Source organism: Nilaparvata lugens, chromosome 3 (genome assembly GCF_014356525.2).
Source record: "Nilaparvata lugens isolate BPH chromosome 3, ASM1435652v1, whole genome shotgun sequence".
NCBI lineage: Eukaryota > Metazoa > Arthropoda > Insecta > Hemiptera > Delphacidae > Nilaparvata > Nilaparvata lugens.
In genome coordinates this window covers 74,106,820-74,123,280 of record NC_052506.1, presented here as the reverse complement: position 1 = coordinate 74,123,280, position 16,461 = coordinate 74,106,820, and the positions used below count along the sequence as shown (strand labels likewise).

At 35.3% G+C, this 16,461-nt stretch overlaps 2 protein-coding genes across 2 annotated transcripts in view; both read right to left on the bottom strand.

The window, feature by feature from the left end:
• The window catches only part of LOC120350572, a 301,175-nt gene that overhangs the window by 186,947 nt on the left and 97,767 nt on the right, over nt 1–16,461 (bottom strand). The window lies entirely within an intron of this gene.
• LOC120350573 overlaps nt 11,172–16,461 on the bottom strand; it is a 42,159-nt gene continuing 36,869 nt past the window's right edge. The window contains exon 2 of the mRNA XM_039424537.1: nt 11,172–11,228. Within this exon, the coding sequence (XP_039280471.1) occupies nt 11,199–11,228 (30 nt within the window). The 3' untranslated portion in view covers nt 11,172–11,198. The remainder of the gene's footprint in view (nt 11,229–16,461) is intronic.

Below are 16,461 nucleotides of genomic sequence, written 5' to 3'. Positions count from 1 at the left end.
CAATCATTGTTCATCATAATAATGTAGCATGAATAACATCATTTTTTGTGATAACAAAATTCCAATTACACATCTTCCAACAATTATGTCAATGTGGATGTAACTCATAAATGATTATATTAATCGGCCTATATCTTCGCAAAAATCTCTCAAAGCTTATTAGAGAAAATGTTTCCTTACACTTGTCATAATATTTGTATTTTGTATGAGGGATGTTATGATGGGTAAGTCATAAAATATGGATATTGTGGGAAAATATTGTGCAATATAGAACATGGGATGTTTCATACACAGGAAGCTATCTAAATTTCATTCAATATGAAGTATTCATGTATTGTGCAATATAGTACATAGGATTTTTCATCAACAGGAGGCTATCTAAATTCAATATGAAGAAGTAGAGAAAAACCTGAAGATCCCACTGCAGGAAGTCACGGAATTCAATTAGAAAGATTAACTCGCCACAAAGCTCCAATATGAATCAGCAGTGGATGCAGGAGGTTTGCAATCCGAGAAGCTTTCCTGGCAGACTCTAAATCATTGCTTGGAGCTCCAGGAGTTGGGAGTCAGAAGTCAGGAGTCAGGAGTCGATCGGTGCCCGGCTACCGGTCTGGAACACAGCAAACGATCCATATCGGAATTAAGCTCACCACACCCCGCTCTGGCATAAATTACGGGACTACATTGCAACGCCTTCCCCCTATTACTATTATTATAAGAGCACTTTCCGCTGTCCCTGCTATTATAATCGTTATCATTGTTTTACTCGGTGAATGCGTTTAATTTTATTTTTCAACCGATGGTAACTTATTGCTTTAGAGCGGCTTCTGGTAAATGTGAGAAGAAAACAACGATTCAATGCACTCTGATCAGCTTCCATTGCAACAGCCCACGTCGACTGACTTCTGTCGATGCTTATAGCAGTAGCTGAGGGCGCACAACACTTTCCCCTTCATTTAGCCTCCATAGCCTGCCCACAAACCAATATGCTTTCTTATCACTCGATTTTCACTTTGCAAAGCAATTGCATTCAAAGTAATATTTATGCTGAGCATTCTCCGCACCATTGCTTTCCATTTCTCACCGCTTTAAAATAATGTAAAATATATTGCAATTTCATTCACATTACTAACTCTTCGTTCATTATCTCAAATTCTGATAATTGAAAGACTTTTCCCAATAACTAACCAGGGTAGGTCAGTTCCACCATATAGAGATTTTCAGCTTCAAATAATAATTATATTACTTCTTCACTTTTCGGTATCCATAATTTTTAGTCTTCCCTACTGTAAGTTAATATAATTATGTAATATTTATATAAATAGTCATATAATTATGTAATAATTATATAATTAGTCATATAATTATGTAATAATTATATAATTATGTTTATCAGTTCCCCCAGTGTGGTAGGGGTAGTAGAATTGTACTCACAGTAATCCCTGCTTGTTCGTAAGAGGCGACTAAAAGGGACCTCCCCTTTCCAAGCCTTTCTTCCTATTACCTTCTTCATCTTCGACATGCTTGGATCTATTATTTCTAGAATGGCACCTTTCCATTGACTCAGCTTTGTGCCATTCTCTTGCAGAGCGCGGCTAAAAGGATGATGGGGGCACCTTGCTTCGGTAAGGTGTCAATCTGTCATCCTGTGGTCGCGCGCTGCTCTCTTTCTCTATCCTGTCCTCCCTACCTTATGAATATTCTTCTATTTTCATTTTATTTTGTTTTCCCTTGAAATGTTGATGGTCAACGGCTCTGAAGGCGGAAGAGGATCAATTCCCAACGGCTGAAGAGGCGGAGGAGCCTAGGAGTTGGGATCTCCGAATGAAAGCCCAGAGTGTGTTCAGATGCTCTAAGGTGGCGGCCCCACCATTGGACTACTCTACTAGACGCTGGTAACGTCTTTAGGGGAATCTCACTATCACTCACAAGTTTCAAAAAGGATATAAACCGGACCGAAATTTTGGAAATAAAAATGGAAATAGCAAACATAAACGATTTGGAATAACGGATTTCTTAAATTTAGCAGCTTGGAATATATGAGGAGGTTTGCATTTGAAAGAAATTGAGTTAGTAGAAATTATGAAGGAAAAAGGAATCAATATCACTGTCTTAACTGAAACTAAAAGAAATTACAAGGAGCAAAAGATATTGGAGGATATATGATGGCATACAGCGGTGTAGGACAAAATCAGCGAGCTTGTGATGGAGTGGCCATATTAGTAGATGACAAGTGGAAAAATAAAATAGAGTCTTACTCTTACATCAATGAAAGGATTATTGTCATGAGATTCAAAATAGAAAGAGGATACTTATGTGTAATAGGAATTTATGCTCCAGAAGGAATTAGAGAAGAACTAAGTGAATCTTTTTATGAAGAGCTACAAAAGCATGTCAATAAATACAAAATGGATCACCTGATCAATGCTGGAGATTTGAATGCTAGAGTGGGTTACAGAAATGTGCAAGGTGCGGTGGGTATACATTGTCACGTTATTCTTTATATAAAAATAACGATTAGCCTCCTGCTTGGCATCAGTCGGTAAAGCATGAGATTTAATATAATTAGGGCGTGGTTTTCTATTAGTATTCAGTCTTAAAAAAAAAAAAATCTTGATAGGCCTAGATATGGGCTTCTCCAATAACTCTTGTAATTCAATAATAATAAATATATATATATTAATGATACTTATACTATAGAGATGAGGAATATAAAATAAATTGCACACCATGAAAATTTTACACATATATTACATAAATAATGCAAAGATCAGTCGAGGCAAAAAATATATATAGAGCGATAAAAAATATAATATAAAAATAGAACAATATTTGAAATCAATAAAAATACCACAGGCTAACTTTATATTCTAGATTTATGGCACGAATCATTACCATGTGCCTTTATCTTGAAATCATATGCATTCTTTGGCATGTAGCTGTGACATGTACTTGCTAATACTTGTCTGCTTGGATAATTCAATCATAAATATGTGCTCTAAGATCAGCTTGATAAATTAGCCACTAATAATCCAAATATATCTATATATTAAAATCTCTAGTATTTAGTAGATTTATTTGTATCGAATATATATTTTTATCTCAGGGTGCAAGATTCGGCACCTGACGGAATAGGTAGAGCCATTCGTCTAGTGAATTAGAACTATGATAAATTATCGCAAATTGTATTGTAAAAAATTAAATATTGTATGCATACGTTTGATAGCCTAGATTTCGTACTTCTTTGATTAAATAGAAATTTCTAAAATATTGATCTATATTTTTCTTTCAATTAAATACCTTTAATACTAATTTCTACTTGCGCAAGTATTACTCTTATAATTCTTAATTTATAATAACCCTTTCGGCGAGCTAGCTTTGATCATCAGATCATTTCGAAGCACTAGGGCGCCCATCACTAAATTCAAATTTAATCACTCACGTGTCGAAAATCTTCTTGTAAGCCGCCGATGTCGATCCAACTCCATGTGGTCCGGGAATATGGTAGCCGGAATCGTCTCCTCCAAGGGGTTATAAATTTAATAAAAATGAAAAATGACTTCTGCTTCACAATAGCATCACGAAGTCTTTTAAGAAATTTAATAATTTACTTTAACTTTAATTTTGCAAAATTATTAATAAGGTACTTCGCTCTAAAATATTTGGGGTCCTCTTATGGTGGCATCTGGCTGGCGAGTGCTGGTTCTTCCTTCTCAAGTTTTACAGATCCTCTTTCCGACTTTCAAATTAGCATAAAATTTAAATATCTTAATCCTCCGCCATTAAATTCAAATAGATCTTACAAAAAATGCCAAAATATTGCTTAGATTATATGATTAATAATTTCTTTGCATTCGAGCCATATTGATAACATAGATTACACAAATTTTTACACAAAATCTAGTACATTTATATAAATATATATAAATATTTTTGAATTGGCCTACAGTTGCCGCCTATTAACTGCCGTTTTACTATTGGTGCATGCAAATTTTATTAGGTATTCATGCGCCTGGTAACTCTTATTTCCTGAATACATTAAATTATTTTTATTTGGTTTTTATTATGCTCTTTGCATGCTAGTAATATTCTATACATTAATATTAATTCCATGCTACCTAATAATTAGCCACGTGGACGGGTGTTTTTTCATGTTGCACACCATCTGATTGCAATAAAGCTCTGCCAAGGGGTTTTGGTCAGATTCTACGTTCTTCGGTTGATCGATCTCTAGGTCACCGATCCGTGAATACATCTACATAACCTCAATCTTCAAATATTTTATATAATAATCTATTTATGAGCAATAAACTTCCTTCAAATCCTTTTTAAGTTCTTGTACCATTTAGCCAGAACAAGCTGATGCTATCTAATCTTGTTTATTATCTGCTTGGCGATATTAGCCAATTACTTATTTTAGACCTATTACTATTTCTGTTAGGGCTTTTCATCTACCCAGATTTAAATATGTTACACGCGCCCCTGGGTTTGAATTCAAAATATTTGAGAATCACAATGTTTTTAATGAAAACCCACCCTTCAATACATTGATATACACTATACTTTATTTATAAATTATACTCTCCTACTTCTATCACATTTCGCAGACATATTTGCTGCATCTCCTTTATACCTTTATCAAAAACCATAACAAATTCTCCTCCTCAACACACATAAAAATATCATAAATATAAACTTCTAAACGCACTCCTCCTGACAACATTTACAACACAGTAATTTTTAAATTCGCCGCTTGCAGGGCCGCCAACTTAACTACACACATTTCATAATTCTCATAAATGATTCCTTTTAGACAATATTTCGATTCATAAACTTCTGGGCTTATATCTTATAGTATTTCTTAGGTCTTAATATAAATAATTTTCTATACATCAGGTACAATACTTTCTTTGCTAATGGCTCTTTGGTTTTGGTAACTGGTATCACTTTAAGTCTTTTCAGGTAACAAACGTGGCATAATTAAAAGTAATAAATATAAAAACATATAAATAAATATATCGACATTAATAAATATAATAAATAACAATAATAAATAACTCTTTGGGTACAGTACTTCTTTTTATAAACATATGTTCAACAGACATTACATTCATTTGATTTGGGTGGCTTTGGTCAGCTGTCGCTGTTCTACAATTCATAGTGTTACATGTTACATCAGAATTTGCTATCGACTTTCATAACTAACCTAACTGCTCAATTTTTTCTCTTAAAAAGGTAATTAACAAATTTTAATTTTATTATCCCCGCTTGTGTCCTTTTTTATCTGATGTATATAATTTAATTACATATTTAAAAATTGTTCTTTTCCTTATTGCAGGCTTCTAACGGTTGGAAGGAATTAAAACACTGGATTGTTGCCATGCGGTCCTATGCCAAGATTAAATTTATTAAGGAAGGTTAGTAATCGGTTTGATAATAATGTTTTCCTTGATTTCTTATCATATTTATTTCAAATTCAACGATATTGCATGTGGAAATGTTGTGATTTACTTGCATCTTCTTGCATTCTGTTTGTAGATGTTGTAGGCTGGCTAGGTTATCTGCTGTTGATTTGTGAGGCTGTCCTATTGATAATTTTTCATCATAAATTTAAAGCCCTTGTATCTGGTGTATTCCTTTAAATAATTCCAAGCTTCATTTATGATAATTCCTTTTAATCCATTCTTTTTCCAATCAATCTGTACTCTTAACTCATCTTCCTTTCATTATTTTCATCTAATATTCTTAATTTCGGCTCATTATAACTCATTAGGCTTACAACAATAAACATTTTATAATATTAAATTTCCAATTATCAATCATAGATTCATTTAATAATAACAATATAATATTTCCATCATATCTACAACACAGTCTTTTAGTAATATTTTGAACCTACTTCTCAGTATAATGATGTAACAACAAGATAAACATAAATTCCACTTCACCAAATACTGGGTAAATGAATATTACAAAAACTACCAATCTATGATGTCCAAAACTGAGTTTATTTTTTATGTATCTTAATTTATTTTCAATTTAATGTAATCTACAGTTTGACATTTCTAACTCCAACTAAGAAAGAAATTTGAAAATTGACAGTCACTGTCAATCGAGATAGTATCATGCTTTTTATAGAATCAAAAAGTATCATAGAATTATATTCACTATCTAACCTTTTTTTCTTGTCATTTTCAATTCAATTTATTCAAGTAATGAGTAACATTGATACCGTAACTTTACATGTTTGAACTTGTGATGTTGTTGGTTTGAATTTCACATGATATTAAGTGAATGCTTGGAGATTTATTTATGAAATATAAATCATCACCGATTGCATTATTTATTAATGGAAAACTAGAAGGTAAACGTCAATCAGTTGAGTCAATTCGATCCGGACAGCTCCCATTATTGGATAAAGACTCATATAAACTGGTTCATGCTATTCTGTAACATGTTATTTTTTGTTTTGAGTCATTAAACGATGTATGGATATGATGTTCCATGGTACACATTGTATGATCAACATCAGAATAACCTTTCAGTAAGAACGTGTTTTAAATTACTGAGGAACTGATTTTAGTACATAGGAGCCTTCCCACGCGGAAAGTTCTTATGATATTAATTATTTATAACGTGATATTCAGTATCAGGTTTTAAGCAAGGTGATACACTGGAATTTAGCTTCACGGCCGCGTGAAGGCAGCTATAATAGATACATCCCATATCATAATGATAGACTATTTGGGAGGTAATTGAATTAGGAGTATATAATGTTGATCAATAAATCAAGCAGCAATGCATTGTGAACGATTGACTTGAGCTGAACTCACACTTGAAATTTTTACATGTTGAGTGGGTTGGTGTTCATCTATCATTTGGATACAGTGCCTACGGCTGGCTTGTATCATGCTGAGCAACCCGAAATTTCTACAGGTTGGGTGGGCCTACTAATCCACATCAACAAATGAAATGGATCTATGGTTCTATGGATTTATGGTTTTGATGGTCTTCGTCAAAATTCAGTCATATCAAATGGTCATATTTCATAGTACAGAGAAAGAGTAGCTTTCCTCGTTTGGTATCAAAAAACTATACAGTTCTAATCATTTTCACAAACATAGATTCCCTGTACATATAATGAATTTCTGTAACATTAATCTAAAATCAACAAAAAATACAAAAATATCAGTTGAAAGCTGTGGGTACAATCATCTCTTCAGATACTAGGAGAGGAGACATCAATTCTACTAAATAAATAATTGGAAATAAATAAATAATAATAACCGTGAAACGATCAACACTCCACTGAATGTTGTAGCATCCAGTTCACTTACAGCTCATTTGTTTTCCTGAAATAATTTCTCAACATCTATATATATAAAAGCGAAATGGCACTCACTCACTCACTCACTCACTCACTCACTCACTCGCAGAACTAAAAATCTACCGGACCAAAAACGTTCAAATTTGGTAGGTATGTTCAGTTGGCCCTTTAGAGGCGCACTAAGAAATCTTTTGGCAATATTTCAACTCTAAGGGTGGTTTTTAAGGGCTTAAAGTTCGTCTTTTAGCATGTATATTCTTCTTCTCCCAATCTTTTAATTATAATTGAAATTTCCATATCATATGTTAGTATAGAACTATAATCTAGATAGAGTACCTCTTCGAAACAGTTGTTAATGGCAACTAAATTAATAATTTTGTCAGGTTGGCATGATCCTGGTGACTGCTTATATTTAGTAGTGACTCTTTGGTGGCGGGTTGCTCTTCGGTGGGAAACAGGATGCTCAGTAGGGATTGATGCTTACAGCTGGTTTTTGGTGGTGGTTTATCTTGTATTAACTTCTGTTTTTCTAATATTTTCGGTAAACCGTTCACAAAGGTGGTATATGAGGCTGTAGTATCTTTATTTTCTCTATCTATTTTTTCTGAGCTTGCGTGGGTTGTATCGGGGTTATCATGTATTCGTAATTTTTAGCTGTGGTCTTCTCTGCGTTGGTGGTGGGTTATCTTGTGTCTTGGTTTATTTGATCTGGACGCATGCTCTAATGTGTAGTTTGTACTTATTTGATGAGGTGGCGGTTTGTAATTTCTATTGTAATTATTCTGAGTGTAATCATTATTTGTGTTAAATCGATCACGGCCATAATAATAATTTCTTTTGTAGGTTTGCTGTGGATAATGATTTGTTTGACAATTTTGAAAGCTTCTATTATTCCAATTATTATTGTGTTATGATCATTTCGGTGTTCAAATTGAGGAGTAGGTCGTGAGCAATCATATGGTACTGATTCATAATTTTGGCTGTTATATTGATTAATTTGAGTTATGTTGATTTGGTGCGTATCTCTGGTCTGAACGGTGGTTTGATATTGCCATCACAGACTGTATGCCATATAAATGATTTATCAGCTGTTTGCAATCAGTAATGGGTTGTGTGGCGAGAGCCATTCTAACTTGATACGGTAGCTTCTTTAAAATAATACTTGCTAATGCCGATTCCTTAATGGGCTCGCTCAATTGAGAATTTTTAAACTGTAGGGCAGTGACGAAAGTGGTACATGCACCGTCTAAGTTAGGGTTGAAATCGCATGATATGATGTCCGCTAGCACGTCCAACTGTTTACTTCTGCTCCAATACTGTTCCAGGAAGACAGCTACAAACTCATCCAATGATGTAAATTCATGGGCTCTACTCCGAAAGAACATCAGGGGTTCGCCAATCAATAAACTAGTCAAACGAAGACGCCAAAAATTCCAAGAGGTGGGTGTTAATGATTGAACTAGTTTTATCTGATCTATAAATTCTTTAGGTTGGAGATAGCGGTCTGTATTGTCAAAACGGCCTAATTCATTGAAACTGTGTAGTGAATCAAACGTTGCTATGGGAATAGGCTCTATATTCTCGTGCGGAAATTGATGTATTTGACTTTCAAGTTGTACCAACTTCTCTTGGGCCTGTTTCCAATGACTAGAAGCTTCTGTTTCATTATCTACTACTTCGGCATTTAATTCAGATGAAAATAATTGCTGTTCTCCAACGGCTGTCTCCAATGAATTAAGTTGTACTTTGTTTTGATTTATATCAGAATTTAGGTGAGCTATTTGTGTAGATTTACTATTCTGTTGTTTATTTATGGAAATAAGTTGACTATTGTTCCTGTTTGTAGCTATTTCATGAATTGTGAAGTGTTTTGTGCTGGTAGGTTATCTATTCTTTCCGCAGTCTCCTTACCCATTCTTACCGATGTATCCTTCAGTGATTCCCGCATTCCTTCATTTCCGCCTTTAAGTTCTTCATTACTGTGGTCATTGTTTTTTCTAAACTATTAGAAAATGACTTGATCATCCCCTCTACTATAACCCTCCTTATTGCTTCTTGGGAGACATTTAACGGTTTATTACTGTTCACAGGATTCTTGGCGGTGATTGAAGATATCTGGGCGTTGGACTCCATCGCGCCCCCCTCAGCGTCGATCTCCGCTACTATCGCCGTCTGCAGTGTGTCTGCTACCTTACTTTGCGTGGACGAAAAGAGACTCATATTTTAAAAATGGATTAAGTGTCAAGTGTTTGTTAAAAAAGTGAAAGTTTTGGCCAACAAGGCATTAATAAGGACACAAATGAGGATAGGCCTATGAACATTACAAGCCAGGTAACCTATTTATTACTTAAGCTCTTATAATATAAAAGCGAAATGGCACTCACTCACTCACTCACTCACTCACTCACTCACTCGCAGAACTAAAAATCTACCGGACCAAAAACGTTCAAATTTGGTAGGTATGTTCAGTTGGCCCTTTAGAGGCGCACTAAGAAATCTTTTGGCAATATTTCAACTCTAAGGGTGGTTTTTAAGGGCTTAAAGTTCGTCTTTTAGCATGTATATTCTTCTTCTCCCAATCTTTTAATTATAATTGAAATTTCCATATCATATGTTAGTATAGAACTATAATCTAGATAGAGTACCTCTTCGAAACAGTTGTTAACTGGCAACTAAATTAATAATTTTGTCAGGTTGGCATTAAGTTGAGTTGACTTTGTTAGGTTGGCACAAAGTTGAAGATTTAAATGCATTTATCGCGGAAAAATTGATTGGTCACTGCTACTTCAATCCTGGGAATATTATATTACTAGCCGTCAGGCTCGCTTCGCTCGCCATATCCGTTTAGCCAGCCGTTTAGTCTGGACCCCCGACTGGATTGTCCTAACATATGATAAAAATGTCCAAATGAAAAATGCAGGCGAGCGAAGCGAGCCTGCTGATCTCATTCCTGGACGATCCAGTCGGGGGTCCAGGGGGCGGAGCCCCCTTGCTAGACGGATATGGCGAGCGAAGCGAGCCTGACGGCTAGTATTTTAATACGACTATGGCTATTATCAGAGCGCAAATTATAAATTGAAGAGTTTGTCTGATATTTTTCTGTATTATATTTGAAATAAAATAAGATAATACAATCCATATGGTTGATTCATACAATCCATAAAATTACGGTATGTATGACAGCAACTAGGTATATCTTGAATATTGGACAATAATAAGAACGAGTAGGCTAATAGTGAGAAATTGAGTTGAACTGAGTACTGATAACTTAGTCTACTGTACTAATCGTTTCCACAGCCTTGGTATATACAATCATTGTTCATCATAATAATGTAGCATGAATAACATAATTTTTTGTGATAACAAAACTCCAATTATGTCAATGTGGATGTAGCTCATAAATGATTATATTAATCGGCCTATATCTTCGCAAAAATCTCTCAAAGCTTATTAGAGAAAATGTTTCCTTACACTTGTCATAATATTTGTATTTTGTATGAGGGATGTTATGATGGGTAAGTCATAAAATATGGATATTGTGGGAAAATATTGTGCAATATAGAACATGGGATGTTTCATACACAGGAAGCTATCTAAATTTCATTCAATATGAAGTATTCATGTATTGTGCAATATAGTACATAGGATTTTTCATCAACAGGAGGCTATCTAAATTCAATATGAAGAAGTAGAGAAAAACCTGAAGATCCCACTGCAGGAAGTCACGGAATTCAATTAGAAAGATTAACTCGCCACAAAGCTCCAATATGAATCAGCAGTGGATGCAGGAGGTTTGCAATCCGAGAAGCTTTCCTGGCAGACTCTAAATCATTGCTTGGAGCTCCAGGAGTTGGGAGTCAGAAGTCAGGAGTCAGGAGTCGATCGGTGCCCGGCTACCGGTCTGGAACACAGCAAACGATCCATATCGGAATTAAGCTCACCACACCCCGCTCTGGCATAAATTACGGGACTACATTGCAACGCCTTCCCCTAGTACTATTATTATAAGAGCACTTTCCGCTGTCCCTGCTATTATAATCGTTATCATTGTTTTACTCGGTGAATGCGTTTAATTTTATTTTTCAACCGATGGTAACTTATTGCTTTAGAGCGGCTTCTGGTAAATGTGAGAAGAAAACAACGATTCAATGCACTCTGATCAGCTTCCATTGCAACAGCCCACGTCGACTGACTTCTGTCGATGCTTATAGCAGTAGCTGAGGGCGCACAACACTTTCCCCTTCATTTAGCCTCCATAGCCTGCCCACAAACCAATATGCTTTCTTATCACTCGATTTTCACTTTGCAAAGCAATTGCATTCAAAGTAATATTTATGCTGAGCATTCTCCGCACCATTGCTTTCCATTTCTCACCGCTTTAAAATAATGTAAAATATATTGCAATTTCATTCACATTACTAATTCTTCGTTCATCATCTCAAATTCTGATAATTGAAAGACTTTTCCCAATAACTAACCAGGGTATGATTTGAACGCTCGAGGTCAGTTCCACCATATAGAGATTTTCAGCTTCAAATAATATATTACTTCTTCACTTTTCGGTATCCATAATTTTAGTCTTCCCTACTGTAAGTTAATATAATTGTGTAATATTTATATAAATAGTCATATAATTATGTAATAATTATATAATTAGTCATGTAATTATGTAATAATTATATAATTATGTTTATCAGTTCCCCCAGTGTGGTAGGGGTAGTACTCACAGTAATCCCTGCTTGTTCGTAAGAGGCGACTAAAAGGGACCTCCCCTTTCCAAGCCTTTCTTCCTATTACCTTCTTCATCTTCGACATGCTTGGATCTATTATTTATAGAATGGCACCTTTCCATTGACTCAGCTTTGTGCCATTCTCTTGCAGAGCGCGGCTAAAAGGATGATGGGGGCACCTTGCTTCGGTAAGGTGTCAATCTGTCATCCTGTGGTCGCGCGCTGCTCTCTTTCTCTATCCTGTCCTCCCTACCTTATAAATATTCTTCTATTTTCATTTTATTTTGTTTTCCCTTAAAATGTTGATGGTCAACGGCTCTGAAGGCGGAAAAGGATCAATTCCCAACGGCTGAAGAGGCGGAGGAGCCTAGGAGTTGGGATCTCCGAATGAAAGCCCAGAGTGTGTTCAGATGCTCTAAGGTGGCGGCCCCACCATTGGACTACTCTACTAGACGCTGGTAACGTCTTTAGGGGAATCTCACTATCACTCACAAGTTTCAAAAAGGATATAAACCAGACCGAAATTTAGGAAATAAAAATGGAAATAGCAAACATAAACGATTTGGAATAACGGATTTGTTAAATTTAGCAGCTTGGAATATAAGAGGAGGTTTGCATTTGAAAGAAATTGAGTTAGTAGAAATTATGAAGGAAAAAGGAATCAATATCACTGTCTTAACTGAAACTAAAAAGAAATTACAAGGAGCAAAAGATATTGGAGGATATATGATGGCATACAGCGGTGTAGGACAAAATCAGCGAGCTTGTGATGGAGTGGCCATATTAGTAGATGACAAGTGGAAAAATAAAATAGAGTCTTACTCTTACATCAATGAAAGGATTATTGTCATGAGATTCAAAATAGAAAGAGGATACTTATGTGTAATAGGAATTTATGCTCCAGAAGAAATTAGAGAAGAACTAAGTGAATCTTTTTATGAAGAGCTACAAAAGCATGTCAATAAATACAAAATGGATCACCTGATCAATGCTGGAGATTTGAATGCAAGAGTGGGTAACAGAAATGTGCAAGGTGCGGTGGGTATACATGGAGAAGGTCACTTGAATAACAACGGGAGACAACTGATTGATTCCTCCATATTTAATACATTGAACATCACTAATACTTTCTTTAAGAAAAAAGATATTCACAAATACACTTGGGCTGCCAGAAACACCAGGTCTCTGATTGATTATGTGATTGCAAATGAGAAGATTTCCCCTCAATTGAGAGATATCAGAGCATATAGAGGCTGTGATATAGGCTCAGATCATTATTTGGTCGTTTCCAAAATAGTAGTTTTGGCCCGTTGGAGGAATAAGAAAACTGGTAAGGTAAAGCAACAAAATAGGGATGAAGTCTATAAAGTATATTTGTTACAGGAAGAAAGTATTCAAGGTCTTTATGAGAAGAGGTTGACAGAATTATTACAAACTATACCCACAAGCGATAATATAGAGGAAGAGTGGAGTAACATAGAATATGCAATCACTAAAGTTGCAGATGAGGTGATCGGTAAAAAAAAGAAATCTCGCCGGAAAAGAGGATTGAAAATTTGGGATGATGAGATCGAATTCGCCATCGAAGGAAAGCAGAAGGCATATAAAAAATTCATTCAAGCAAGAACAGATGAAGCCAGAAATGTGTACATGGATAAAATAAATGCAGCTAAAACTATAGTGAGGAGGAAGCATGCTGAGTCCTGGGATCTGTTTGTAAGCAATATTGAAGACGATCTGCATGGTAGAAAAACAATTGCTTATAAGATCATGAAGCACATGAATAGAACCAACAAAGATACAGTTCATATTAACATTATCACCGAGGAAGAGTGGATAAAACACTATAGAAATCTCTGGTACAATCCAACAACTCAAGAGACCGGGATAGAAAGAATTGGGGAGCCCACAGAGTTGACAGATATGATAGAGTTGACAGAACTAGAAGCTGCTTTAAAAAAATAGTCGACTGGTATAGATGGTATAAACTCAGAACTAATTAAATACGGAGGTTTATTTTTTAGATTTAGGTTTCTGCACTTAATAAACATGTGTTGGAAGAGCTGTAAAATTCCGGAAGAATGAAAAATTTCAAAAATCGTATCAATATTCAAAAAAGGAGAGAGAAAAAATATCCAACTATAGAGGAATCAGTTTGCTACAAGCGGCTTACAAAATTTACAGCAAAATAATTAATGGTAGACTTCAACCAATCTCAAATACCAATTTTGTTGGAGGAACAGTCAGGATTCCGGAAAGGTTACTCTTGCATTGATCAGGTGTTCAGTTTGAAGCAGATTATTGAGAAAAATAATAGAGAATTTGATGTTGAGACCCACATGGCATTCGTTGATTTTGAAAAGGCTTTTGACCGTTTAGATAGACCTACACTTTGGTGCATTATGACAAGAAGAGGATATCCCAAGCATTTAATTGACGCGATAAAAAGCTTATATTAAGCTTTTATCAAAAATTGAGAAATGGACTAGAACCTGGCGGATTAAGTTGAATGAAAGCAAGTCACACATGTTGTCTTCACAAATAGGCATTATTTGTACATCCCAATAAGATTAAACAACAAAGAAGTTCCGTTTGCAAATGAAGCTAAGTATCTTGGAATGACACTAGATGCAAAACTACGAAAGAAGAAAGAAGAACTGGATTTCAAATACTCGAAAATGTACTGGTTATTGGAGAGAAATTCAAACCTTTCAACCTACAATAAATCAGTATTGTATCGACAAATTCTTCGGCCTGTGTGGTTGTATGGCATCCAGCTGTGGGGCTGTGCAAGAAAAAGTAACATCAACACTATCCAGAAATTCTAGAACAAGGTTTTGAGGAATGCTGTCAATGCTCCATACTTTGTCAGAAACTCGGATCTCCACAGGGACCTGCAGATTGAAGAAGTTGATGTCATGATCACAAAGGCTGCCAGATCCATGAAGAGACTTTACATAATCATCAGAACATCCAAGCTCTACACCTCATTGACAACTCTAATACAGTGAGAAGACTGAAAAGGAAGAAGCCTACAGATCTCGTTTAAATGTAGTAAGAGTGATTCTGAAAGAAACAGAGCATGGGCATTACTCACTTAGACTATGAAGGAGTCTTTAACGTATTAATTTAAGCTAGAATTGAACTGTTCATTAACCAGAGTGTTAGATTGCTGTCAAATTACAATTAAAAAAAATGGCATTCGATGATTTTGAAAAGGCTTTTGACCGTTTAGATGGACCTACACTTCGGTGCATTATGACAAGAAGAGAATATCCCAAGCATTTAATTGACACGATAAAAAGCTTATATCAAGGAACCAGAATTGCTATTGACACAGGATCCCACCTCACAAAAGAAATCGTGACAAACCAAGGTGTGAGGCAAGGTTGTAGCTTATCCCCATCTTTATTTAATATCTACCTTGACGACGCTATACGATGCTGGATGAATGAAGCTCCTCCTGGAATACGATTGGATCTGACAAGATATTTAATGATTTTAATGTTTGCAGATGACCTTGTTATTTTACAGAACTCTGAAGACAACTTGCAGAAGGCAATGTATGTTCTGAATAACATTTCAAAGAAGTATAATTTGTTTATCTCAAAAAGCAAAACCAAAAGAATGGCATTCTGTGGCAAATCACCTGTCAGGACCAAAATAATGCTGGATGACGCTTTACTCGAACAAGTGTCCTATTTCAAGTACCTGGGTGTTGAGATCACATATGGATTTGATAATGATGTTGATCTGAAACTGAATAGATTTCTACATATATGTGGTACAATAAAACGCCGGTTTGAAAAACAGAACAAGGAAGGAGACATAATTAAAATTTTATAAAGCGATGGCGGTACCAACATTATTGTATGGAGCAGAAACTTGGGTTAGCAAGAAGAAAACATTAAGCAGAGTTCAGGCTGCGGAGATCGCGGTTTTCTTCGAAGTGTGAAAGGTTGCACAAAGTTAAACAGATTCCGCAATGATGACATTAGAAATGAGTTACGAATATCATCATTAGCTGCACAACTTGAAATAAACAGATTGAACTGGAAAAACCATGTGGAACGAATGCCAGATACTAGGATACCAAAGGCTGTCATGGAATATAGGCCCTACGGTAGAAGGGATATTGGCAGACCTCTGAAAAGTTGATAAAATAAATAGTAATATCCTTTGAAACCGGAACAGGTGTGTACGCCTAATCCTGGAGAGAAGAAGAAGAAGATGTTTATCAGTCATACATTACTGACATTATTGACATCAGTAAATTCATTACTATAATGACGTTGGTGGGTGATTGGAATCCTAAATAACGTTGAGGATAGATGTTTATTTATGCCTATCAAGCATGATAACGTTCAATAATGGTTATTTTAATTGTAAGAATGAAAAATAATG